We start from the raw sequence: 24,817 nt of genomic DNA, 5'->3' as shown, positions 1-24,817 counted from the left end.
AATGTCAGACAGGAATCTCAGGAGGCAATCAGTAAAATCTGGTTTTACTGGGAAGACTCTACAGGATTTGTCTTTCCTTGGCGGCCATTCTTTCTGATGCCATGACCTGGGACCTCTTGTTCCCTCTCAACCATGAGAGTCCCTTAAGGATCGATGTTTTCTAACCACCTTCCTTTTTCTTCTCATTTGTATCTCACGTAGTCTATTCCATCCAATCCACTACTGCTCTATCTTCTTCCCAAGACCAAGGTTAACAAACTCTTATGGAGGGCCTGCCACAGCCTTCTGGAAACTGGAAACAATATTCACGACTTAAAGGTGAGTTGGCCAGAGCCTGGGCCTTTAAGTGTCCTTACAATTACGCTTAACTGGGGTAACTGGGCAGTTGCTTAATGTGCAGTATATGCATTCCCCACTCTTGCTCTCTCTCTCAAAAAAATACTTTTTTTAAAAAAAGAAGGCAGTTAGCCTTTATCCCTTGAGTTCTTTAAAAAAATAGCTTAAAAATAAGTGCAGCAATTTGCAGTTGACATATCTAAAATCAGAAAGCTGCAAAAAAAAAAAAAAAAAAAAAAAAGATCTATTCTTGCCCTTCTTTCCAGCTCTGTGATTCCACAAATTTACAGGTCATTTTACTCTCCTTAAAAATTGTAAAATTAAAAGAATATGATGAAAGTCTAAAAATCCAATAGAAAACATGTAACTAAAGTGAATCCATTTCAGCTTCTTATTTGTTAACTAAATTTTTTAAAGTAAACTCTTCTAAAATAGAATAAATTGTATGGGCTCATTTTCCTAAAGTTATTCTTGACATCCATAGGTCTACCAATATACACAGATAGAGAGTATCTGAAATAATATTCACCAATTTACCAATGACTGACTGTGTGGTAGAATTAGGCAGTTTCTAAAAATATTTTTTCTTATACTTTCTTGTATTACTTCAAAATTTTTTATCCTAAACATGTATCATTTTTACCAAACAGGCAACCAACCAATAATTTTTAAAAATCCACCATTTCTTTTAAAATCCAATGGAGCGCCACAGATTGGAAGTTATAAGGAAAATCTTCACACGATGGTTCTAGAAGAGATGACTTCTCTCCAGTCTTCTCAAATGGCACCACCAATTTTTCCCTACCTGGTCCTGCTACAACACCAGAAGTATTTTGCTCGAGGTTAACTCCCATAAATCCCAACTCCCACACACTGGTGTAAAATGACGCATGGGCGAAATCCACGGGGCTAAGAGGTCACTGCCACTTCAGACATGCCTGCAAAGTACGGAAAAAGGATCATTCCCATCACCAACCACTGAGAGGGAGTTTCAGGAGGCGGTGTGCAGCCTGGCTCTTGCACAACCTACAGATGGATGTTCTCCTCTGTGAGGCTGGGTCCATGTGAACACAATCCAGAGCTGACCTGAACCCTGAGTCAAAACAGATGATCAGGCATCGCCCAGGTCCATCAGAACACTGCTCGCCACCACACAAACAAGTTCCTCATTTGCTCTATTTTTATCTCATCTCCCTTTTGTCTCTTTCTTGTGTTCAAAGACATTAGTGATCATAGAACACTTTAAAAGAGCACTCTCTCTAAGCACCCCCAAAGCTTTCTTTTAGTCTTTTTTTTTTTTTTTACTGTTTATTTATTGTGAGAGAGAGGGAGAGACAGAGACAGAGTGTGAGCAGGGGAGGGGCAGAGAGAGAGAAGGAGATACAGAATCAGAAGCAGGCTCCAGGCTGTAAGCTGTCAGCACAGAGCCCAACTCAGGGCTCAGATCTATGAACCGTGAGATCATGACCTGAACTGAAGTCGGATGCTTAACCCCTGAGCCACCCAGGTGCCACTTTCCTTTAGTCTTGGAAATTCCAGAGGAATTTTGCAAGGTTTTGTTGCCAGAGTGGACAAGCAGAGCTAGTGTGCTTTAGGTAATTTTATTAGTATTTAGGAATGAGGTTGCCTTTACAGCTCTCACCCCTGGGAGAGGCTTCTTCCTACTATCTGGTTTTACAACTCACACTCCCAAAAGTTGAGGGCAGGAGGTGATGACATCAGAAGACCAGAATTAAAATCTTAACTCTAAAAAGTTCATCCCTGAGCTAACACACATTTATGAAATGCCTAGAAGCCAGACTCCAGCGCTTGAAAGATGGAAGACATAATCCCAGCTTTCGAGAAGCCTGCAGTCCCAGAGGAGTGCAGAGTTATGTGATGAGTGAAGAACGGGGTGGAGTCAGGGAGGTGGCTGCGCCCAAGCAGGGGCTCCCGGCTTCCACAGTGGGGCGGGGATCCTAAACTCTCTGCCCCTCTGGAAGATCTTAAGACCAGAAGAGGTGGTTTCTTCATGGGTGGGGCACCCAACCCGTGCAGGAAAATTCAGAAAACAACTGTGGAAAAAGATAACCCTCGAACTACGTCTGGAAGTCAGGGGAGCTGTTACAGGCAGTAAGGTAGTGAGTATCCAAGCACAGACCAAGGCAGTGACACCCACAAATTCATGTGCACGTGCAATACATTGCACATGCAAATCAGCTCTCAATCACTGATCTCCATGAGCCCCTGATTCTTTATCTGGGGACAATAACCCTTGTGTGGCTACATCAAGAGCTGTTGCTTGCGTTAAATAAACACCACCAAAGGGCTGTGTAAACTGGGAAGTCCCATTATCACCATGATGATGGGACTCTGTCAAGATTCAACTCAAGGATGACACTGCTATGTGGTGGAAAGAATCCCACCCTGGCTTTGCCACTAACCCACCATCTATCCTCTGCCACACCCCGGCCTCAGTCTTCTTCATCTGCAAGTCAGTGGTTTGGATGGAGCTACACTAAAGTCCCTTCCAATGTTGCCATTTTATTTCAAAGTCCCCTTTAAATTGCTAGCAATTAGCACATGGCTCCCCGCCCCCAGACTATCTCTTTATTCATTCTTAACCTTTACCTTGGCAGACGAAGCATAAGATTCATCAAGCACATTAGACAACCCCTGGCATATTTCCTGTTTTCCTCCATCCCCCCTGCAGGTCAACGGACACACAGAACCCAGGCTTTTCAGGGCTCAGTTGGGACACGGCTGCTGGCCAGTTAACAAAGGCTGCATTTCTCCCAGGGGCCAAGGAAGTCCGGTGTAGGCCCGGTTGTTTGGATTTGAGGTGTGCTGGGGATGAAAGGCACCCTGGGAGCGGAAGGCTCGGTCATTCATTCATTAATTATAATTGACGGTTTGTTCTTAAGAATGATCCTTTGAAATTACTTTCCATCAAACAGTGACTGCCACAAAGGCATCAGATATTCAGAACATTCTCCATTTCCTCAGCACGAGTATTTTCATTCTAGGACCTGAGATTCTGATCTGGCTCTTCCCTTGGGAGTCTCTCCCACCCTCGCTTTAGAGGTGGGGTTTATTTACTTGGGGCTGGCGGAGAGGGCATGTGTGTCAGTGTGATTAATGTCTCCCTTTTAAAAGGAAATCTATACTACACCAAATAACCTTTTTGTAGACTTCAGTCTGACCGTTTTCAGATAAGTGGACAATAGAAAAATTCCACGGAAAGGTTAGAAAAACACCTGAGACTAGTACCCACCTAATGTTGTGGGCCACACCTCTGGGTTACAACTGGAAGGGAGAAGCAAACTGGTATATTGATGTGGCTCTAAACAACAACAATGTGTGTGAAGGCCCAGGGGCATTTCGGGATTGACCAAGAGGAAACACATGTTGCACAATGATACGATCTTGTTGGTACAATTGTCAGAGAAGGGAACTCCCACAGCAAAGGGCATAAAACCATCCGGAGCAGTCTGGGGCGGCTCAGTTCTGCAGCGCCAGGGAGCGGAGCAGAGCCCAGCCCTGCACCAAACACAGATGGGACCATGATCTCCAGCCACAACTTTAGCCAGACCCTCTCAGGCTCCTTCCATGGCACAGGAGGCAGCTGGGGCCAGCTGGGGAGCTTCCCTCGGGCTCCCAGTGTCCACGGGGGTGCCGGGGGCGTCCGTGTCTCCCTTTCCTTCAGCTCGCCAAGCTGCCTGCCTCCTGGAGGGTCTTGGGGATCCAGAAGAGGCAATTCCCTCCCAGGCAGGAATGGGAAGGAGATGATGCAGAACCTCAATGACCGCCTGGCCTCCTACCTGGAGAAGGTACGTGCCCTGGAGGAGGCCAACGAGCAGCTCGAGAGTCGCATCCTGAAGTGGCATGAGCAGAGAGATCCTGGCAGTAAGCAAAATTACTCCCAGTATGAGGAAAACATCAGCCACCTGCAGGAGCAGGTAAGATCCTGGGTGACCCTGGAACTCGAGAAGGGCTGTGTTTCCAGAGAGCCGTGGAAGGAGAAATAGGTACAAAAGACAATTTCCAGGAATATGGCAAAACAGCTTAAAGTCATTGTGAACAAAGGTATTTGAGGATATTTTTTTACTATCCCTTTTGGACCCGGGAAACTCTGTTCTGTCTATTTCATCTTCTATACACAAATTATGCAGAGAATCCAAAAAAATGCCAAAAGGCAACCAGCTACTGTCCAGTATCAGTTATGATCCAGCAATGTTATAGTAATGATAAGGGCTGGTATTCTTCCTTCACGCTCAGTGCACAAGGCACAGGACAGCATTTACTTTCTCACTACATCAGTTCTGTCCCACCACAAAAGTCCTGGTGACAGAGTGATGACCCACAGAAAGAAAAGCTGAGTTACGTTATTTTGGAGATCACACCTAAAAGCTGTCACTCCACTAGCCGGTACATTATTCTGACATCCCTGGATATTTCCTCTTGTGAGCTGCTAAAAGCTCTGAGTCCTTATTGCTTACAGTTCTGAAAAGGGCATATTGCTTGAAAAATAAGAATAATTAATTACCCAATTAATTTATTTGCATTATATTCATAATAAAAATATGTATATTGGAAAGGAAAAAAGAAAAATAAGAATAAAATGAGCATAATTTTTGGAATCTTACAGTAGGATGGGTAATGGAGACTTCTTTAAAAAAAAAATTCAATCAGACATTTAAAAAGCTAGGCTTGGGGCACCTGGGTGGCTCAGTCGGTTGGGCATCTGACTTCGGCTCAGGTCATGATCTCGCGGTCCGTGAGTTCGAGCCCTGCGTCGGGCTCTGTGCTGACAGCTCAGGGCCTGGAACCTGCTTCGGATTCTGTGTCTCCCTCTCTCTGACCCTCCCCCGTTCATGCTCTGTCTCTCTCTGTGTCAAAAATAAATAAATGTTAAAAAAAATTTTTTTTTTAAATAAAAAGCTAGGCTTATACCTTCTGGGATGTCTCATAACATTGGTTAGAAGTAGAGGGAATCCAGTTACCTCATAAGATTTTAAGTGGATTTTTTTTTTTTTGAGAGAGAGAGACAGAGAGAGCGCAAGTGTGGGAGGGGCAGAGAGAGGGGGAGAGAGGGAGAATCCCAAGCAGGCTCCGCACTGCCAGCACAGAGCCCGACATAGGGCTCAAACCCACAAAACCGTGAGATCATGACCTGAACTGAAACCAACAGTCAGACGTTTAACCGATTGAGCCACCCAGGTATCCCATAAGATAATTTTTTAAAGCTATATAACTTCCCTCTTATGTAAAGCAGTCCCAGAAAATTCCCCAAAAGATCATAATTTAGCACATCCTAGAAAGGGCATCAAGGTTTCCAATATTATTCAGTGTTATTTTTCAACCTTTGGTCATCCTTACTTGAATGTAAGAAAGACCAATCAAGATAATATAAATCTGTCCTCATAATGAACCCTAATTATTGAATAATCAACCTAATAACTGACTGTGTAATTACCTTAACTATATAGTACATGGTTGTCTTTAGAAAAAAAACAAGGTGACTCAACAAACCTCATCATATATTTTTTTTAACTAATAAAAGCTGCTTTGGTTTTAGAATGGAGAATATAGAAGATTTTTGCAAATGGACAGTTGAGAACATAACTCCCAAAAGAAATGTGAGGTCAGACCTAGTCAAATAATTCACTGATAGTAGAGAGGAGGAGGGAACAGGAAAGAGGGAGGAAAACACGTATTGAGCGCTTATTATTTGCCAGCCGCTGTGTTGGATATTTTAATACACATATCAGCACTATCTGAGAGCTCTCTGCACTGATGGAAACATTCGATAGTACCTGATTCAATTCTTACAATGACGCTGTAAAAAGACAGGCTCAGAGTAGTGAAGCAGACACGAAAAGCCACCAGCGAGAGGCAGAGGTCGAATTCTAACCCAGATCTGTTTCTAATGGCCTCACAGTTTTCATACAGCATGGTGCTCACCTTGCCTATGTAATACAAAAATGGTACTGCTTGTTAATAAAGATAATGCATTACAATGGCATTGTTAATCATACAACACATGTCATACACATTATCTCATTTTGTGAAGCAGGTATTTTCACCCCCAATTTATAGATGAGGAGACTGAGACTGCGTGGTTGCCCAAATTCTTTGGAACAGGATTGAGAAAAGGAGCAGGTGGCTTGCCCACTCTCCAGGTGGCCCAGGATCCTGGGTTCTGACTTTGAAATTCTGGGTTACAAATTAAATTCAGGTTTGAATTCCACTCTTTTCTGGATTTCTTACTTCAGTTGTATTTTTTTCATGTTTGAAGAAAACAACTCTTTGACGTTGAGGTTGTTCTATCTGTCCCAATCTCCCCTGACTGCAGGCGAGAAAAGAGAGACCCAAAGATACAACAACCCACAACAACCAGGGCTGACCCCTTCCCAGGCCTTGATGAAATGCTATCAATAGATATGGTACTCTTCCCGTCCCCACCTCAGGAGTCTTAAATGTTACTCACAAAGCCTTTCAGAGGTGCCTGGGTGGCTCAGTCGGTTAAGCATCTGACTTCAGCTCAGGTCATGATCTTACCACTCACGAGTTCGATCCCTGTGTCGGGCTCTGTGCTGACAGCTCAGAGCCTGGAGCCTGCTTCAGGTTCTGTGCCTCTCTCCCTCTCTGCCCCTCCCCCACTTGTGCGCGCGCGCGCGCTCTCTCTCTCTCTCTCTCAAAAATAAACACTAAAAACAATTTTTTAAAAAAGTCTTTTAAAAATGAACTCAAAAATTAATCCAACCCTCTTGAAACACCGAGTCAGATATAGCCATAAGGATATGTGTATTTTAGAAAGGCTCTCAATAGTACTCTATTTGGTACTGTGGTTTACAATCAAAAATTCTATTTTCCTCTTCCTGGGACGAGATTACACACCCTGGAGCAGCAATGCTGTATTAATACACCAACTAGATCCTTTTAAAAGAATGAACTCAGAGCCTTGGGGGAGGATCCAGGTGATTAACTACAACACACAATGCAAAACCTACGCTTCACATATTATTTCTCAATCCGTCCTCATCATCCATTCATCACCGTGAAGGATGTCTCAGAAAGAGTGGCTGTATCATAAAATTGCATCAAGTAAGCCTGAACTGGGGAAGTGGTTTTGATATTTAAATGTGCTCTATGGAAGGAAAAATAAGATAAAAACAGAGAGGGAGGCAAACCATAAGAGACTCTTAAATATAGAGAACAAACTGAGGGTTGCTGGAGGGCTGTTGGGTGAGGGGTGGGGGGGGTGGGCTCAATGGGGGATGGGCATTGAGGAGAGCACTTGCTGAGATGAGCACTGGGTTTCATATGTAAGCGATGAATCACTGGGTTCAACTCCTGAAACCAATACTACACTGTATGTTAACCAACTTGAATTTAAATAAATACATTTAAACAAACAAACAAACAAACAAACAAACAAGCAAGCTCTAGATCAAGTGCACTTCAGAAGTCACCATTCATGTACTCTGAGAAGGATGCTGGCTGGGGGAATCAGACTCTTGATGTGGGGGTTGCAACAGATAAAGCATCAGTTTAACCCAGAAAAGCCAAATAAGCCCCCAGACAGCATTTTGGATTTTCTGATTCCATGGGGGGGAATAGTGTTTGGTTTCTCTGGATGTCTCTGATGATCCTGTCACCTCAGTAACCAGGGTCCCCAGGCCCTTGTGGATGGAGCTGCTTTTCATTTCCTATGAGCTTAGATAGCATAGCACAAGGAGTAAAGAGCCTGGAAGGAAAAGCATTGATTGGTATGAGAGTCCCTAAGCAGCACTTACAGAGGGGAGACCAGGAAATATCTACAGAATCCTTCTTTGGAGCAAAGGAAGTAGTCAGAGTACCACTTGGAATCCACTGGAAGAAAGAAGTTGGGCAAGGCAGGAGCCTGGCTATCTCCCACCACAAACAACAGAACTTTGGGGATGCATCTCAAAACATACAGAACCTGGCCTTTATCCAGCACAGACATTGGCTCTAGTTACGAAAGTGCCAACTTTTTTCTTTCTTTCTTTCCTTTTTAACTATATTCCTTATGCTGTACTTTTCATCCCCATGACTTATTTATTTTACAACTGGAAGTTTGTATCTCTTAATCCCGTTTGCCTACTTCACCCACTCCCCTCCGCCCCTCCTCTGGAGTACAAGTGCAGAGTTGGTTCCCTGCATTTACGAGTCCATTTCTGTTTGTTTTCTTTATTCTTTATTTCTTTATTTATTGTCTTTTAGATTCCCTATGTAAGTGAAATCATACGGTATTTGACTTCTTATTTCTATGGTATTTTTCTGTCTGACTTATTTCACCTAGCATATATCCTCTAGGTCCACCCATGTCATCACAGAGGATATCATTCTTTTTATTGTTCAGTAGCATTCCATTGTATATATCTAGCACATCTTCTGTATCCATTCATCTATTGATGGACACTTACGTTGGTTCTCGGCTATTATAAATAATGCTGCAATGAACACGGAGGTGCATACATCTTTTCAAATTAGTGTTTCTTTGTTTTATTTTTTTCAGGTAAATATCCAGAAGTGGAATTACTGGGTCATATGGCATTTCTATTTCTAATTTTTGAGGAACCTCCATACTGTTTTCCACTGTGTCTGTACTAATTTACATTCCCACTCACAGTGCACGAAGGTTCCCTTTTCCCCACATCCGCTCCAACACTTATTATATCTTGTCTTTTTGATGCTAGCCAATTCTGACTGGTGTGAGGTATTATCTTAATGTGGTTTTGATTTGCGTTTCCCTGATGATGAGTGATGTAGAGCATTTTTTCGTGTGTCTATTGGCCATCTGGATGTCTTCTCAAAAGCTCTTTCATAAAAAAAAAATTAAACACTTCAAATTTTTCTAAATTAATTTACTTTCAACTAATCTTTCAGTGTCTACAGTATGCCCAGAATATGCTAAGTATGTCATGACATTATTTTATTTAATTGCTTCCAATCTAATCCTCATAACTCTTTGATAAAGTGGCTACTTTGATTATTATTGCCATTTTATGGATGAAGAAACTGATACTTGGCAAGCTCACTCAGCTAGCAGGTGATAGGGCGGGACCCCAGACCCTGCTTTTTGAGTTCCAGACTCAGGAGTGTTATCACCACCTCTGAATCTTGCTGTTGTGCATTCATGATGCCAAATTCCAAGCAACCAGTGGAGCTTTGAATAGGATCAGATTTTTAAAAGGTGTCTTTGTATTAAGGTATGACTTTATCCTAAGGAAATCTTTTCTAAATAAAGGAATTATCTGTTTAAATACGATGGGAATGTCACAGAATTTTCTGTCTCCAACTATATCACAGAAGTTTAGAGCTAGGACCTCTAAGGTCAACTGGTTCTAGTACAAACTCCTTATTTAACAGACAATGAAACTGAAACCCAAGGGACAGTGTGACTGGCCTGAGTTCATGCCAATGGTGAGTAATAGGAAGTTAAAAGAAAACCTCCAGTTCCTAGTTCAGCACAATACTTGGTACAAAAGTAGTATTATACTTTTGACATTGAGACATCGTCTCCCCAATTTTCCTAAAGATGGTGACATACATCAAATGTGCAATACTTCCCCAGTCACCACTACCTAGAAGAATTTACAAATCATACACGTACACACAACTGCTCGGGTAGGAACTTTCAACAGCAGTTTTTATTTAATGTTAAAAAGTATATGAACATCTAGTGAAAGTCTTAACTAGAGGCCTTAACACAGCTGAAGTTTATTAAGCTGCTAAAAAGTTATTTCAGTCAATATTTTAATAGATACAATTGGGGCACTCTCATCATAGAAGAGCTTACAAACACGTATGCATACCTAAAAGTTATGGGCATGGCTATCACCACTTTGGACAAAAAATAATTGTGGCATGTGATGACTATTACAAAATTCATTTAAAATTAGTTTGACAAACATATACCAGTGATAATTTTGGTACTTCGCTCAGTGATCTGAAACATGAATGCTACCACAAGGAAGAATTATGTTCATCTAAAATAACTAATGCACTTTAAGGGAGCCAACCTAATATTCACAATAAGGCAGGATTGGAACTTAAACCTCTTTTAACATCTTCAGATGTGGATGAGCTGAAACAAAACACTAAAGGTATGTTTGCAGCACTAGCAAGTTAGAAGGCACTTTGAAGTGACTCTTCTTCCCTTTCCAATGTCATTTTTCCAACAGCGGCCTCAATTTTAGCCTCTCAAACTCAGTGTAAAAAAAGGGAAGTAAAAAAAAGCGAAGGGGCTGCGGGCCATATTCTTACTTTAAAATCATTCTGATGCTTTGTACCTTGTAAGTGTTCAGTATTTATTGATTTAATTATTTGTTGTTCCAATGCCAGAAAAAGAAATCATCTATGCTAACAAATCATATACCCAGAAAGTACAGGGTGGAAACGCAACTCTCCCACGGGAGGTGTCTGATTTAAAAGCCTCTTTTTTTTTTTTAATTTATTTTGAGAGAGACAGACAGAGTGAGCAGGGGAGGGGCAGAGAGAGAGGGAGAGAGAATCCCAAGCAGGCTCTGTGTGGGACTCGAACTCATGAACTGTGAAATCATGACCGGAGCCGAAATCAAGAGCCAGATGCTTAACCAACCGAGCCACCCAGGAGCCCCTGACTTAAATGACTCTTGATGCATGTTTTCCAGATCATGGATGGCAAGCAGACCAACGCTCAGATCACTCTTCTCATTGACAATGCCAGGATGGCGGTGGATGACTTCGGCCTCAAGTAAGTTCCTTCTTCACTGTATTGTGGGGAATTGTCATTTGTGCTGTTTTTGTTTTGTTTTGTTTTGTTTTGTTTTGGGGGTTCATCTTGTTTTTGTTTTCTAAAGGAATTAACTTATCTCACCATTAGCCACATGTAATATCTTTAAAAGAGAATTAAAAAGGCATAATAACAAATACTTGAATGGACCCTACTTTAAACAAACTAGATATAAAATACACTTTTGGGCATGGGGAAATTTGAATATGAACCAAGAATTAGATGATGTTAAAGAGCTATTATTAGCTCTGCAGGTGTGATAATGTTATGCTTATTTAGAAAACTTTTGTTTTCATTTTTTTTTCTTATTTTAATTCCAGTATAGTTAACATACAGCTTTACATTAGTTTTGGGTATACAATATAGTGGTTCAATACTTCCATACATCACCCAGTGCTCATCACAACAGGTGTCTTCCTTAATCCCCATCACCTATTTCCCCCATTCCCCACCCCAATCCCCTCTGGTGACCATCAACGTGTTCTCCATAGTTAAGAGTCTGCTCATCACTTAGATAACATTTAGCTTCATTCTTAATGAAAATTCTTGTTTTAAAAAGATGTATTCCTGGGACACCTGTGGGCTCAGTCAGTTAAGCATCTGACTTTGACTTAGGTCATGATCTCATGGTTCATGTGTTCAAGCCCCATGTTGGGCTCTGTGCTGACAGCTCAGAGCCTGGAGCCTGCTTCGGGTTCTGTGTCTACCTCTCTCTCTGTTCCTCCCCCACTCGTGCTCTCTCTCTCTCTCAGAAATAAACATTAAAAAATTTTTTTAAATGTATTCCTAAGTATTTAGAGGTGAAATGTCATAATACCTATAGTTTAGGTTAAAATACAAAATAGAGTATAGACGAAGCAAATTGTTAAGAGTTACTAAATCTAATTGATGGGTATATGGCTGTTTGTTATTTCATCTTCTCTAATTAAAAAACAAATAAACAAACAAACATTGAGTCACCATCACAGAAAAACCTGCATGAAACAGACATATGAGGGATAAGAGATTCACCTCTAAATGAAGGTGAATCCTTACAAGGCCGCAGCCTTCCAACGACAGGTGTATTCTTCTCTTCCTTCCAACCAAAGGTATGAAAATGAACACTCCTTCAAGAAAGATTTAGAAATTGAAGTTGAAGGTCTCCGAAAGACCTTGGATGATCTGACCATTGTCACAACAGATCTGGAACAGGAGGTTGAGGGGATGAGGAAAGAGCTCATTCTCATGAAGAAGCGCCATGAGCAGGTAGGACTCCCTAGGAGCTCCTGGTAACCAGCACAGCTCTTAATCTGCACGTTCAGATGACTTAATAGCCACAGAAAAACCTACCATCTGAATGCTAGTCCTAGAATAGAAACATCTAATTTTTCCAGCTTCAAGGTTGTCTATGCAGTGTCAGATCCAATAGCCAAAATAAAATCACAATTGATGATAAATCAGCCAATAATTTTGCTAATATACAATGATTATCCAGACTTGTTTGTTAGTATGATACCGTAAGAATAAATGCGTGAGGTTGAACTTCCTTCATTGACCTAACGTACAGCAAATTGGGGGACAGTAGAATGAAGAGAATCTGCCACTGACCAAGGTAAATAAAACTAGTGACAAAAATGAAGAATCTTAATTTCCAGAACCATGTAACTAACTTTGAAGAGGTTACATTCCATCTAAAGCCCCTGAGACTCTGATGCAATATGAGGAAAGCAATCCCCGTTTTAGGCAAACAAAATTGCTTATGAACATCAAAGGGCCTCAATTATGAAGAGCTGGTGAGACAATGACTTAATTAAACTTTTCCTATGGTTTCTTGGTTTTCATGATATCCTATGGGTGTCAACCCTACGGAATCATAATACGTGGCCAAGACGTTAAAAGTCTTTATACCTTTTGGCTTTGGGTTGCTAAACTGCTTCCCCAAAGCAGTAGCCTACAAACTGAAATGTTCAACTGTTGAATTGTGCCATCATTTCACCCACGAATGTGTGCTGAAGAGTATTTTATGTGCTACAGAAGCAGAATTCTTTGCGAAACATTTTCAACCAGGGATTAAGTCAGTAATCACAGAGGCCATTTGATTACCTATCTAGTGTTATTTTTTATTTTATGGAGTTATAATAGAAAAAAGAATATATGTTTTGTCATCAACAAATAATACCTGAGAAGCCAAACCAAACCAATAAAAGAATAACAACCACATAAGCTGAATTTTTAAAAGATCTGTTAACTGCTGCCAATCAACACTTCTGGCCTTCTGATTCTCACAGCCGATTCATTTTTTTTTCCTGTTATTAAACAGGAAATGATAGAACGTCATGTGCCAAATGACTTCAAGGTCAATGTGAAGGTGGATGCAACTCCAGGAGATGATCTAATTAAGATCCTGGAGGATATGAGAGAGGAATATGAGTTTATAATAAAGAAGAAGCATCAAGAGTTGGACACTTGGTATAAAGAGCAGGTAAAGAAAAGGGGCTCAGACTTCCCAAAGGTTCCATTTCCATGTGGTCCCAATGCCAATGCCTCTGCCCTTTGCTTGGTCTCGCAGTCAGCAGCCATGGCGCAAGAAGTGGCCAGTCCAGCAGCTGTGCCAAGTAGCCAAAGTGACATCCATGAGCTGAAGCGCACTTTCCAGGCCCTGGAGATTGACCTGCAGGCGCAGTGCTGCAGGGTGAGTCTGAGGAAAATCCTGGGTCAGGTCCCGTCTCTTCAACAGAACCTCTCGTGACCTCTCTCCTGGGCTCATCTCCCCAACTCCCTTGGGACATCTCTCACTTCCCATTTTCCATCCAAATTGCTCATGATGAGCATGATAATGAGAGCTATCATTTACCGCTGTGTCCACAATGTGCCACATGGTACGTCAGGGGGTTCATTATGTTAACTGTCATCAAACCTCACATTAACCTTTCCAGGCAGGTCTTTGTGTTCTCATTTTAGAGATGAGAAAACAAAAGTTCCAAACAGTTAAGTAAATTGGCCAAGGTCACATAGATAGTAAGTGGCCAGTGGTGAAGCCACCTGGTATTTGGGGGCAGGTGCGGGGGTCTAGGAGGCCCTCATAATCTCTACCAGCCCTCTCCCCGCTCGGCAACCAGGCCACCCCCTGAAACCCCAATAAAAAGAAATCCTGGTGCCAAAATGAATTGGTGGCAAATCCAGGCCTGGCTCACTCCGAAGTACCACTCTGTTCATTATGTATATGTCTTATCACCCAGTGAACTATAAATTCTTATATACAAATCATTTCTAGAATTTTCGTGGTTTTTAGTAAAATGCTTTGTGTGAAGTGTCACAAGCACTCAAGATTCATTAAATAAAATCTATCATTTGATTACCTTTGTAGCCTATCCAAATCTTCTGATCATTCATCAATATCATTTCCAAGGGCTACTCTGCCCTTGGTCTTGAGGAGAAATCACTGGTTTATTCTGTTGCAGATGCACATGGTAAATTACTGTTATGTTTTAGGAATAAGTGACAGTAAACAGACATTTAAAATGTACACTGTCAAGGTGATAATAATGAGCAAAGAAATAATTACAGTGTTTTATAGTTTTCAAAACATTTAGACATGCAGTATTTCGCAACAACCCTGTGAGGTCAGCAAAACATTTATATCCATTTTCATTCATTCTACCATCTGCTACTGTTCTGAGTGCTGAGGATTCTACAATAAGGGAGTTGACACTCTAGTGGGGATGACAGTCAATAAAGGCACAGATCATCAAAATATGTAGTATGTGAGATGGCAAAAAGTGCTGCCAATAAATAAAGCATGGCAGGGCGAGGTCAGGCATTCTGGAGTGCAGGACTGCCGTTTTAAACAAGGTGCTCAGGAAAGGTTTCACTGTTAAGGCGACAGTTGAAGTGGTAAGAAGGCGCATCGTGTGGCAAGAGAGAGGGGGTTCCAGGGGGAGAGAACAGTAACTGCGAAAGCCATGATGTACAGGTGTGTGGGTCGGGTTGGAGGATCAGTAGGGAAGCCAATGTGGCTGTAGTAAATGAACAAAGGGAAGAAAAAAGGAGAAGAGAGGAGGGAAGGGAAGGGGAGGCCATTGGGGTAACAGTGGAGTCAGACTGCGCAGCCTTCACCCTCAGAGGGAGGTCAAGAGGAATTTAGAACAGCAGATATGGACAATTCTTCAAGGAGCTTTGCTATAGGCGAAGGGGAGCAGAGAAATCGGATGACAGCTGAAGGCAGATAAGGAGTCAAGAGAACAATTTTAAGATGGGAGAAATTACTCTATTTGACAGATGGGAAGAAGCCGGTAGAGAGGAAAATACAGGTGATGCAAGACAGCGGGCAACGGCTGAAATGACTGGAGAACAGACAGCTCGTGCCAGGTACCAGGAGGGGAGTGAGAACCTGGTACCAGGGGGGCACTGAGAACCTGGAAGCAGATTCACGTATGTGGGCGGAAATAATGGTGGGAGCCTGTGGGAATCCTCTCCTGACGGCTTTCGTTTCCGTAACAACATAGGAAGTGAGGCCCTGGGCTGAGAGAAAGGAGAGGGAAGGCAGCAGCCCTTTGGGAGAACAGGAGAGGGAGGGGAGCAGAGCAGGCGGCATGAAGGGCCCCCCTGAAAGTTAGCAGCTGTGATAAAGTGACAGCATCCAGCAGAGTAAGGGATTTCTCCTGAAGATTAAAGTTCTGCGCTCCAGAAAAGCGGGTGGTAAATCCAAACAGAGCAGGGATTTAAGTCAGTTCTCTGTATCCTAGAGCAGCAACTTCAATGTGCAGCTTTTAAAACTTCCTCAAAAATGACAACCTGTTTCCATTGTCATCATCAATAAGCATGGCTTGGGACTATGGTTGCCAGACTGACCAAAATTAAAATACAGGACATCCCATTAAATTTGAATTTAGGGGGCACCTGGGTGGCTCAGTCGGTTGGTTGAGTGTCCAGCTTTAGCTCAGGTCATGATCTCGCGGTTCATGAGTTCAAGCTCCACATGCGGCTCACTGCTGTCAGCCTGTCAGCGCAGAGCCCTCTTCGGATCCTCTGTCCCCCTCTCTCTGCCCCTCCCTGACTTGCACTCTCCCAAAAATAAAAAACAAAAAATTTGAATTTTGGATACACAGCACAGTTTTGTTTTGTTTTTTGTTTTTTTTTTTTAGTGTAAGTATATCCCATGCAATATTGAGGCAATTTTTAGGATATACATGTACTAAAAAATTACTCGTCGCTCGTCTGAAATTCAAATATAATGAGGTGCCCCCTATTTTATCTGGCACCCCTACTTGAAACCCTTCTCTGAAGACACAAAGAGACAGGGGTCCCAGTTGCTATTTCCCCAGGAGGTTTAGATTAGGCCAGAGATAAAATGGGCATATGCTCAATCGCAAAAGAGCAGCACATACAGTAAACGCTACAGGAATGCGGCAAAGTTGCCAAGAGCTCCCTGACACAAAGAAATGCCCATAAAATGGGCTTCAGAAGTCCTGACTCTAGTCCACTCCTCACTGCCCAAGCCCCAACCCTGGGAGTCAGCCAGCTGCCCACCTTTGCACCCCCGGCAGCCACCAAGACACCTAGCAGAGTGGTCGGTGTGTTCTAACTACTCAACCAGCACACGTTGTTCAATCTATCAAGTCATCGGTCAGTTAGTACAAGAAACCTCGTTTCCTCTTTCAGAAATCTGCTTTAGAGAACATGCTGTCAGAGACCCAGTCCCGGTACTCCTGCCAGCTCCGGGACATGCAATACGTCATCTCCCACTATGAGGATGAACTGACACAGCTACGCCATGACCTGGAGCGGCAGAACAATGAATACAAGGTCCTCCTGGGCATCAAGACCCACCTGGAGAAGGAAATCGCCACCTACCACCAGCTCCTGGAGGGAGAGAGCGAGGGGTAAGGCAAAGGCCGGCTGGGGAGGAGGACGAAAAGGGCACTGAGTTTCTGTGTGTGCATTCATATACCTCATACCTGTTATGCCTGTTAGCGAGCATCACTCCAGAGAAAGAAAGGTTTGTGATGAATTTCTTCTGGATATTTAACATCAGGTTGTATCTAAGTAGCATATGTGAATCAATCAGCTATTACTCCCAAGACACTAAGATTTAAGGTCCATCGTTAAAATTAATATATTAAGATCTCTAGAAAGAAACAACTAAGGGGGCAACTGGGTGGCTCAGTAAGCTAAGCATCTGACTCATGATTTTGGCTCAGATCATGATCTCATGGTTCATGAGATCGAGCCCCTCGTGGGGCTCTGTGCTGACTGCAGAGTCCGTTTGGGATTCTCTCTTCCTCTCTCTCTGTCCCTCCCTCTCTCTGTCTCTCTCGCTCTTACTCTCTCTCAAAATAAATAAACTTAGAAAGAAAAAAAAGAAACAACTAGGAAGGCTTGACTATAGTGTTTCCCACTGGAAATGTATACAATTTTGGTTCTGGAAAAAAAAAAAAAGGAAGGTTGGTGGAATATTTTAACCTGACAGCAGGAAAAGATTCATAAGAGATTGAGAAGTCTAGATTCTTCAATCCAATATTTCCAACCAATTTAGGAAATGACAATAATTGTTCAGAAAAAAAAGGGCACATACATTCTATGACCCAAGAGAAAGGATGAGAAATTTTTTTAATGTTTATTTATTAATTTTGAGAGAGAGAGAGAGAGCACGAATAGGGGAGGGACAGAGAGAGAGAGGGAGAGAGAGAATCCCAAGCAGATTCTACAATGTCAGCACAGAGTCCAACACAGGGCTTGAACTCATGAACTGTGAGTTCATGACCTGAGCCGAAATCAAGAGTTGGACACTTAACTAACTGAGCCACCCAGGAGTCCCAGAAAAATTTTTAAATACATAAATAGGGGGGCCCAGCTGGCTCTCTTGGTAAAGCATGTGGCTCTTGATCTCGGGGTCATAAGTTCGAGCCCCACTCTGGATATAGAGATTGCTTAAGTAAACTCCAGAAAATAAAATAAATAAAAATACATAGACCAAATCTTGAACAGTCTGAAAAACAGTTCTAAGCTTCAAACCCAGACCCTGGAAAGGATCTCAGTCGAGGCAAATCCTGCAGCCAACTGAAACGATGGAGGTGGTTTGATAGACTTGTCTTGACCCTAGGGTCCATGTGAGGCCATACTCACTTTCTTCTGGATCCAGGAAGGTTTGCCCATGAACTCATGACCTTGAGACTACAGAGCTTGGACAATTATCCTCATTAAAGAGCTATGAATTTATAGGCAGGCAAAGGAAGTTAGTTCACCTTGAGGAGTTTTTATGATTGTTGCTAACGCTAAAATGAGCCGTAACTCTTATCATTTTTATAGGACGATGGAAGAATCAAAGTCAAGTGTGAAAGGTAAAAAAAAGTCTTTTCATCATTTGAATTTTCTTTTTAAAAATTAATCAGCATGTTTATTAATTCTCTAGTAGTCATAATCTTTACTGTACTCCCAAATATCTTGTGTTCAATTTTTATTTTACTTCCAAATGTCCAGGAATTTTTGAATGAACTTAAAGTAGATAACAGGAAAACAGGGATCTGTCAGTATTGTCTTCAATAATATATATGCAAGGTCTCTGCCAGCAATAAAGTAGATAGCAATGATCATTCACATTATTACATCTCTGTTAAGTTATGGAGTCTGTTTACTAAACTCCTAGGAAATTAAGAGAAAATGATTTCACATAATTTCCCAAACTATATTCTGTTGAACACTAGTGTTCCGTGAAACTTGTTGCATATTATGAAAGATGTGTTCCATGGACAGAAATGGTTGAGAATACCATATACCACTATCCTCTTGATGAACAGCCATGCATTTCAGTAAGTTAAACATGGAACAGATACTGCTGTGGGGAAGAAAATAGGAAAGAGAAAGAAACAACAAAAATTTTACTTGGCTTAACTCGGTGTTGCCAAATATCTTTGACCTGGGAGCCCTATTTTCTCAGATTGCCTGTAACATCTCACAGAAAAGTTCTAAGAAGCCCCCATCTGGGACGAGCAGCACTTTTCTGATCAGTTTGTGGTAAAAGTGTTCTAAGGTCTTAGAGATTCAGAGAGTCAGGGTTCTGGGCACCATCATGGGCAGCTTGTGTAACTTCTACCTCTTTGCAAGATATTGACAGATGGTCCTTCAGCCTCTCCTTACCATGTCCAGGGACAGGGAACTCATTACTTGATGGAGTGGCACAATCTATTGTTGGAGAGGTTTGATTTTTAACAAAGGTCTCCCCACGTCTCTATTAATTTCAAGTCTTCCCTTTGGTCTAGAATCAGTTTCCTGCTGTGTCAACAAAGCACATATTCAAATAAATCATAACTTTGAAAACAGTGGGCATGATAAACAGCCCTGGCTTCTCATCCATCCCTCATGCTTTCTAGATCTTTAAATGAGGTGCTCAGAATGGCATTTAATGCGCTGTTAGCTCATAGAATCTGTGGTACAAGTGGAACAAAAGCAGGAAGACCTCCTCCAGGATGTGTAGTCAGGGACTAGATTCTGTATCAGTCATGCCTAGGATGAAGGTCTTGGCCCCTAGAAGATGACACTATTCACACACCCTTGTTTCCTGGAGGGTGAGATGAAAAACCTTCCTTGGTGAGATCTCTTCCCCCTAGCAGAACCTGCCATATTGCTCAGAGATTATGTTGGAAGGGATGGAGAAGTTTCAGGTACTAAGAGCAGGGAAATAAAAATAAGTATTTCAGATGGTGGCAGGAGCATGATAGTGACCTCTTCATTGCCTTTTCCCTTCAGCATCTGCAGCTCCAAAGATCAAGGCCATCACACAGGAGAGCGTCAACGGAAGAATAATTCTTTCTCAAGTGAATGAGATCCAAAAGTATGCATAAAGCCAAAAAAGTTTCTGCCTATTGTAAGGGCTACTTTTCCCCAATAGAAATCTTTGCCCAGACATGATGGGTGAGTCCTAAGAGGTATTCTTGGAGTTTTCAATCTCAGAAACTTTTTCCCCCTCTGGAACAATGTCACCAGACATTCCATAACAACCTTAATATACTGCCGCACTTTCTGAATCACAGTATGAATTCATGAGCATAAAGGTCTACTTTACTACTACAGTCTTCAGATTGCCATCACTGTGTATCTGTTTTGTAGCCAATAAAACTTTACACCTGGTGCATCATGTCTTTGTTTATGTCACATCATATTTATGTCATTGTTATATCAATGTCTCATCCTAACAAGGGATTCTCTGGGTATTGTCCATGAAAGAAACAGAGCTTAATGCTTTGAACATGTCTGCAGCAGCCAAACACTGGGCAGAATTGTTACCTTGCAGATATGCAACCAAGGGAAAGATGTGGCTCATGAGGCTCTCCACACCTCTGCCAGCAGAAGGGGGAAAACAGAGAAAGGGAGGCCTAAGAAAGCCTCGCTGAGAATGTAAGATGACCAAACGGTATTCTGTCTCACATACAGGCATACCTACATAACCTTAAGGGCCTAAAAGAAAGTTAAAGCTAGAAAAGGGAAGTCAGGGGCACCTGGGTGGCTCAGTCCATTAAGCATCTGCCTTCCGCTCAGGTCACGATCTCATCAGTTCATGCGTTCAACCCCTGGTAGAGCTCTCTGCTGTCCACACAGAGCCCGCTTCAGATCCTCTGTCCCCTTCTCTCTCTGCTCCTCCCCCACTGTTTCTCTCTCTCTCAAAAATAAATAAATAAAAACTTTAAAAAATATATTTAATTTTTTTAATGTTTATTTATTTTTGAGACAGAGAGAGGCACCACATGAACAGGGAGGGTCAGAGAGAGAGGGAGACACAGAATCTGAAGCAGGCTCCAGGCTCTGAGCTGTCAGCACAGAGCCTGACGCGGGGCTCGAACTCACAGACCGCGAGATCATGACCTGAGCTGAAGTCGGACGCTTAACCGACTGAGCCACCCAGGCACCCCTAAAAAATATATTTAAGAAAAAGAAAAGGGAATTCAGAAAAAAAAAATCCTCATTACAAACAGGCACTAAGACCCTAAAAGGGGAAATGACTTGTCTAAGACCTGAAATGCAAATGTTAGGGTCCAGGTTATTATGTTGAGGTGGAGTATGGGCTGATGCACAAAGACTAGGCCCCTCTGTCCTCTCAAAAAGATGCTTTTTTTTCTCAAATTGTAGCAGTGTGAGCCATTGTTCCAAGACTGGTACAGAGGAGCAGTGCTGGAGAAAAGGAAGGCAGAAATCCATATATCTGCTAAGGTGTTACCGGAATGCTGTCCATGGAATTAACAATTCCAGGATATTCACAATTTAAGGGATCACAAGCACAGGCTAGTCAAACTCTCCCCATTAACAGACAAATAAACTGAGACCCAGGACAATAAAGGCATTTACTCAAACACTCACTGGATTGTTGCTGGTCTAAATCTAGCTCTCTCGACTGTTAACCAAAGTTAACTAACACTTGTTAAACTAAAAGTGGTATGAAGTAGTTCCACTGTCATCTACCGCATCGGCAATGCCCCGTATGTTTTTTTCTCTGTGTTTTAATACTTTCTCGGAAAGGATTGCTTTTGATGTTTCCTGAACGAGGCATCTGTTAAAACTGAACTGGTCTTCCCTTTAAACAATAATTGGTGTTTCTTATTCTTAATGTCCAAATAATGGAAAACCAACCCCTAACAATCTGAAATTAGACAAAAGGAACCTGGGATGATCACATTATTACAAAAATGTTTATTGGTTTAACTGAAATACACTAATTCTCTGAAGTAAAATTATAACTTTATCTTTACTATGTGATTACATCAAAGAATCTCAAAAATAACCGGTACACTAATACTGTCAATGAGTTTTCTTTGCACAGTATTTGTCTGTGGAGACATTCGATGTTTGGGGGACAAGAACGGACTCATATTAGACTTTATTATTTCTCTTTTTCGATTTCATTTTACTATGAAATAGGGTACTATTCATATGTTAATAGGGTACTAGACTGTCAAGACAGACCTAAAAATGATTTTTTTCCATTTTAGCACCAAAACACTCTGCAATTTTAGACATTATCTCTTTCTCAAAGTATGCATTAAATATATATATATATGTGTATATATATGTAAAGTATGCATTAAATATATATTTTTTTCTCAAGGTGAAGTTTGACTACTGTTAGCAAAATCTTTTGAAGAATATTCAAAAAATATGACAAGCTGAAGGGAAAGTTACAACACTAGGCTCAGAAAATAATCACTAATCTTCCATTTACTCTCCTAATTTATATATGATTTGGTAACAGGAAATCATAACATATGAATAATTTTTCATTCAAGAGGTTAAAACATCCTTAAAGTCTTATTAATTTTTACTGTATCAATTAAGGTGACAAATTTATCCCAGTTTGCCCAGGAAACCCCTCAATTGGGGGTGGTTGGGTACCCTATTAATAAAGAAATCATTGCTCTTGCCTTAGTCCATTCAAGTAGCTATAAGTATACATAGACTGGATGGCTTACAAACAACAGAAATTTATTTCTCACAGTTCTGATGACTTGGAAGTTCAAAATCAAGGTACCAGCAGGGTTGTGTCCTGGTGAAGACTCTCTTCCTGGTTCATAGCTTGTGTCCTCAAATGGTAGAAGAGGCCAGGGAGTTCTGTAGGGTATCTTTTGTAAGAAGCTTAAAGCCATTCATGAGAGTTCCACCCTCATGACCTAGGCAACTCCCACATGCCTCACCTCCTAAAACCCTCATCTGTGGGGGTTAGGACTTGAACATTTGAATTTTTTTTAGGCCACACCATCTCTATTTCACTAACTAGAGACAAACAGAGAAATTAAACCGTTTGCCTGAATAAAGAGACAATTGCATGCTAGACAACATAGAATAACCTCTTCTCCACATCTAAATCAGCCCCAAAATATTTCAAAGTACCATTACAAATTGATTAGTGCCTGCATGTTTAGGTGAGTAACTAACCACAGAAGTTTTCATTTGGATTTGGTTTTGGCCAACACACACCCAATGCACATAAAGGAGTTGATAATAAGTTATATTGTTTTTGTTACAGGAACACTTTGAGTAAATAGCAACTATTCCATTACCCAAGACCCAACTAAACAAACAGTTGACTAACCCAGAGAGATACAAAATATTACTTTGGAATTTAATATTTATGGCAACATATTTCCCAAGAGTGCCATAACATGGTTGAGTGGATAGATCCATTTAATATGTGTCCATCCAATCAAATAGATGCCTTTACTATGTGTTTTTCAAGTAATGCTTTCATACACCCACCCTGTTAATAATGTGTGAAACTGAGAACTAAACTTCATAAAAATTCATTATTGAGGAATGTAGCAATTGTATGTTGGGGGAGAGGTCATAAGCCTGAGCAGGGGGCAAGGACTTGAATTACTGTAGGAAAACACGGTAAGAGAAAGAGATCCAAGAAAGTTTCTTGAGGGCAAAGGTTCTGAAACTTGGCTGCATTTCAGGATCTCCTGGGGAGATTTAAAAACGCTAATGCCAAGGCCACATCATGGATCAATTAAAACATGGTTTTTAAAGGTTGGGACCCAGGCACCCATATATTTGAAAGATCCCCATGTAATTACAACATTCAGCCAAGTTTGAGAACCTGCTGCTTTGGGAGCTTCAGGTGAGTACTTCTGTATTTGTTTGTATGTTCCCCATATGCTAATTGTGTCATAATCTCCTAAGAATTAATGACAACTACTAGAAAACTAAGAGCCTCTTCCATGTCATTCCCAAATACTTGTGAATAGAGTTTCATTTTACCAGATTGGAGAGAAGTCCTTCCAGGAAACACACACACACACACACACACACACACACACACAAACTCTGGAAACTTACTTCCACCTAATCTTAGTAAAATCCCTTTCAGTTGCTTAATCAAATATTTTACCAAAGTGTTAGGCTCCTGTAATGAGCTTCTATGATGAAAATTGGCTGTGTTATTTTAGCCTCTTTCTTCCCTTTACCTCTTACCTTTTTTCATAGCAAAGCAAAATAATAACACATGCAGATAAGAGATTTGTGGGGAAAATATCTCTGAGCCAAGTGACAAAAAAACTTAATTTCAGGATCACCTAAGTAAATCTTTCCTTAAGGAAACATCAGATTGTTTTAGTATTTCCCAAAAGCACATTTTACATTACTCTAATAGTGAATCAGGCATCACACAGAGTTTAAATAAAAAAATAGCAGCATTAGAAGAAAGCAGCAATCAATTGATTGAACCTTCTTGTTAAAGAGCTGAGGAAGCCAAAGTCTAGAAAAATTAACCTAGCCCTCCTGGGACTCAGATCTCATTGCTACCTATATGTAGCATCCCTGACATATGGAAATTTCAGAATTGAAAAAAAGCATCACACAATTTTTTAAACACGTAGCAAATTAAAAACCAGAATTCTAGAGGAGCCTGGGTGGCTCTGTCAGTTAAGCGTCCAACTTCAGCTCTAGTCATGATCTCACAATTTGTGGGTTTGAGCCCCACGCTGGTCTCTGTGCTGACAGCTCAGAGCTGGAGGCTACTTCAGAGTCTGTGTCTCCCTCTCTCTCTATTCCTCCCCCACTCACACTCTGTCTCTCTCTCTCAAAAAATAAGTAAAAAATTTTTAATTAAAATAATAATAATGATATTAATTCTAAATGTGTGAACTATTAAAAAGCCAAAATAATTAAGGTATGAGCTTTTAAGATGGGACCAGTTTGTAAAAATGCCAATAATCATAAGAAAAAAGTAAGCCTGAG

The 24,817-nt window shown here is 41.3% G+C and overlaps 1 protein-coding gene and 1 long non-coding RNA gene across 9 annotated transcripts in view; one reads left to right on the top strand and one right to left on the bottom strand.

Moving 5' to 3' along the window:
* Positions 1-24,817, bottom strand: part of LOC106989270 (uncharacterized) — a 149,278-nt gene that overhangs the window by 36,171 nt on the left and 88,290 nt on the right. The window lies entirely within an intron of this gene.
* Positions 3,802-20,228, top strand: KRT23 (keratin 23). Its single transcript, XM_015087742.3, has 8 exons — positions 3,802-4,274; positions 10,995-11,077; positions 12,205-12,361; positions 13,416-13,577; positions 13,665-13,787; positions 16,757-16,977; positions 18,404-18,435; positions 19,841-20,228. The coding sequence occupies exons 1-8, from the start codon at positions 3,879-3,881 to the stop codon at positions 19,933-19,935; spliced, it is 1,269 nt and encodes a 422-aa protein (XP_014943228.2). The 5' UTR covers positions 3,802-3,878; the 3' UTR covers positions 19,936-20,228.

Source organism: Acinonyx jubatus, chromosome E1 (assembly GCF_027475565.1).
Source record: "Acinonyx jubatus isolate Ajub_Pintada_27869175 chromosome E1, VMU_Ajub_asm_v1.0, whole genome shotgun sequence".
NCBI classification, from domain to species: domain Eukaryota; kingdom Metazoa; phylum Chordata; class Mammalia; order Carnivora; family Felidae; genus Acinonyx; species Acinonyx jubatus.
Note: the sequence above shows the minus strand (reverse complement) of the source record. Positions and strands in the feature narration are given on the sequence as shown.

Coding starts and splice junctions, on each gene's coding strand:
- KRT23 (XM_015087742.3), top strand. CDS start 3,879: ATGATCTCCAGCCACAACTTTAGCCAGACCCTCTCAGGCTCCTTCCAT. Junction 4,275..10,994: donor TCAGCCACCTGCAGGAGCAG/GTAAGATCCTGG, acceptor CATGTTTTCCAG/ATCATGGATGGCAAGCAGAC. Junction 18,436..19,840: donor ATCAAAGTCAAGTGTGAAAG/GTAAAAAAAAGT, acceptor TTTTCCCTTCAG/CATCTGCAGCTCCAAAGATC.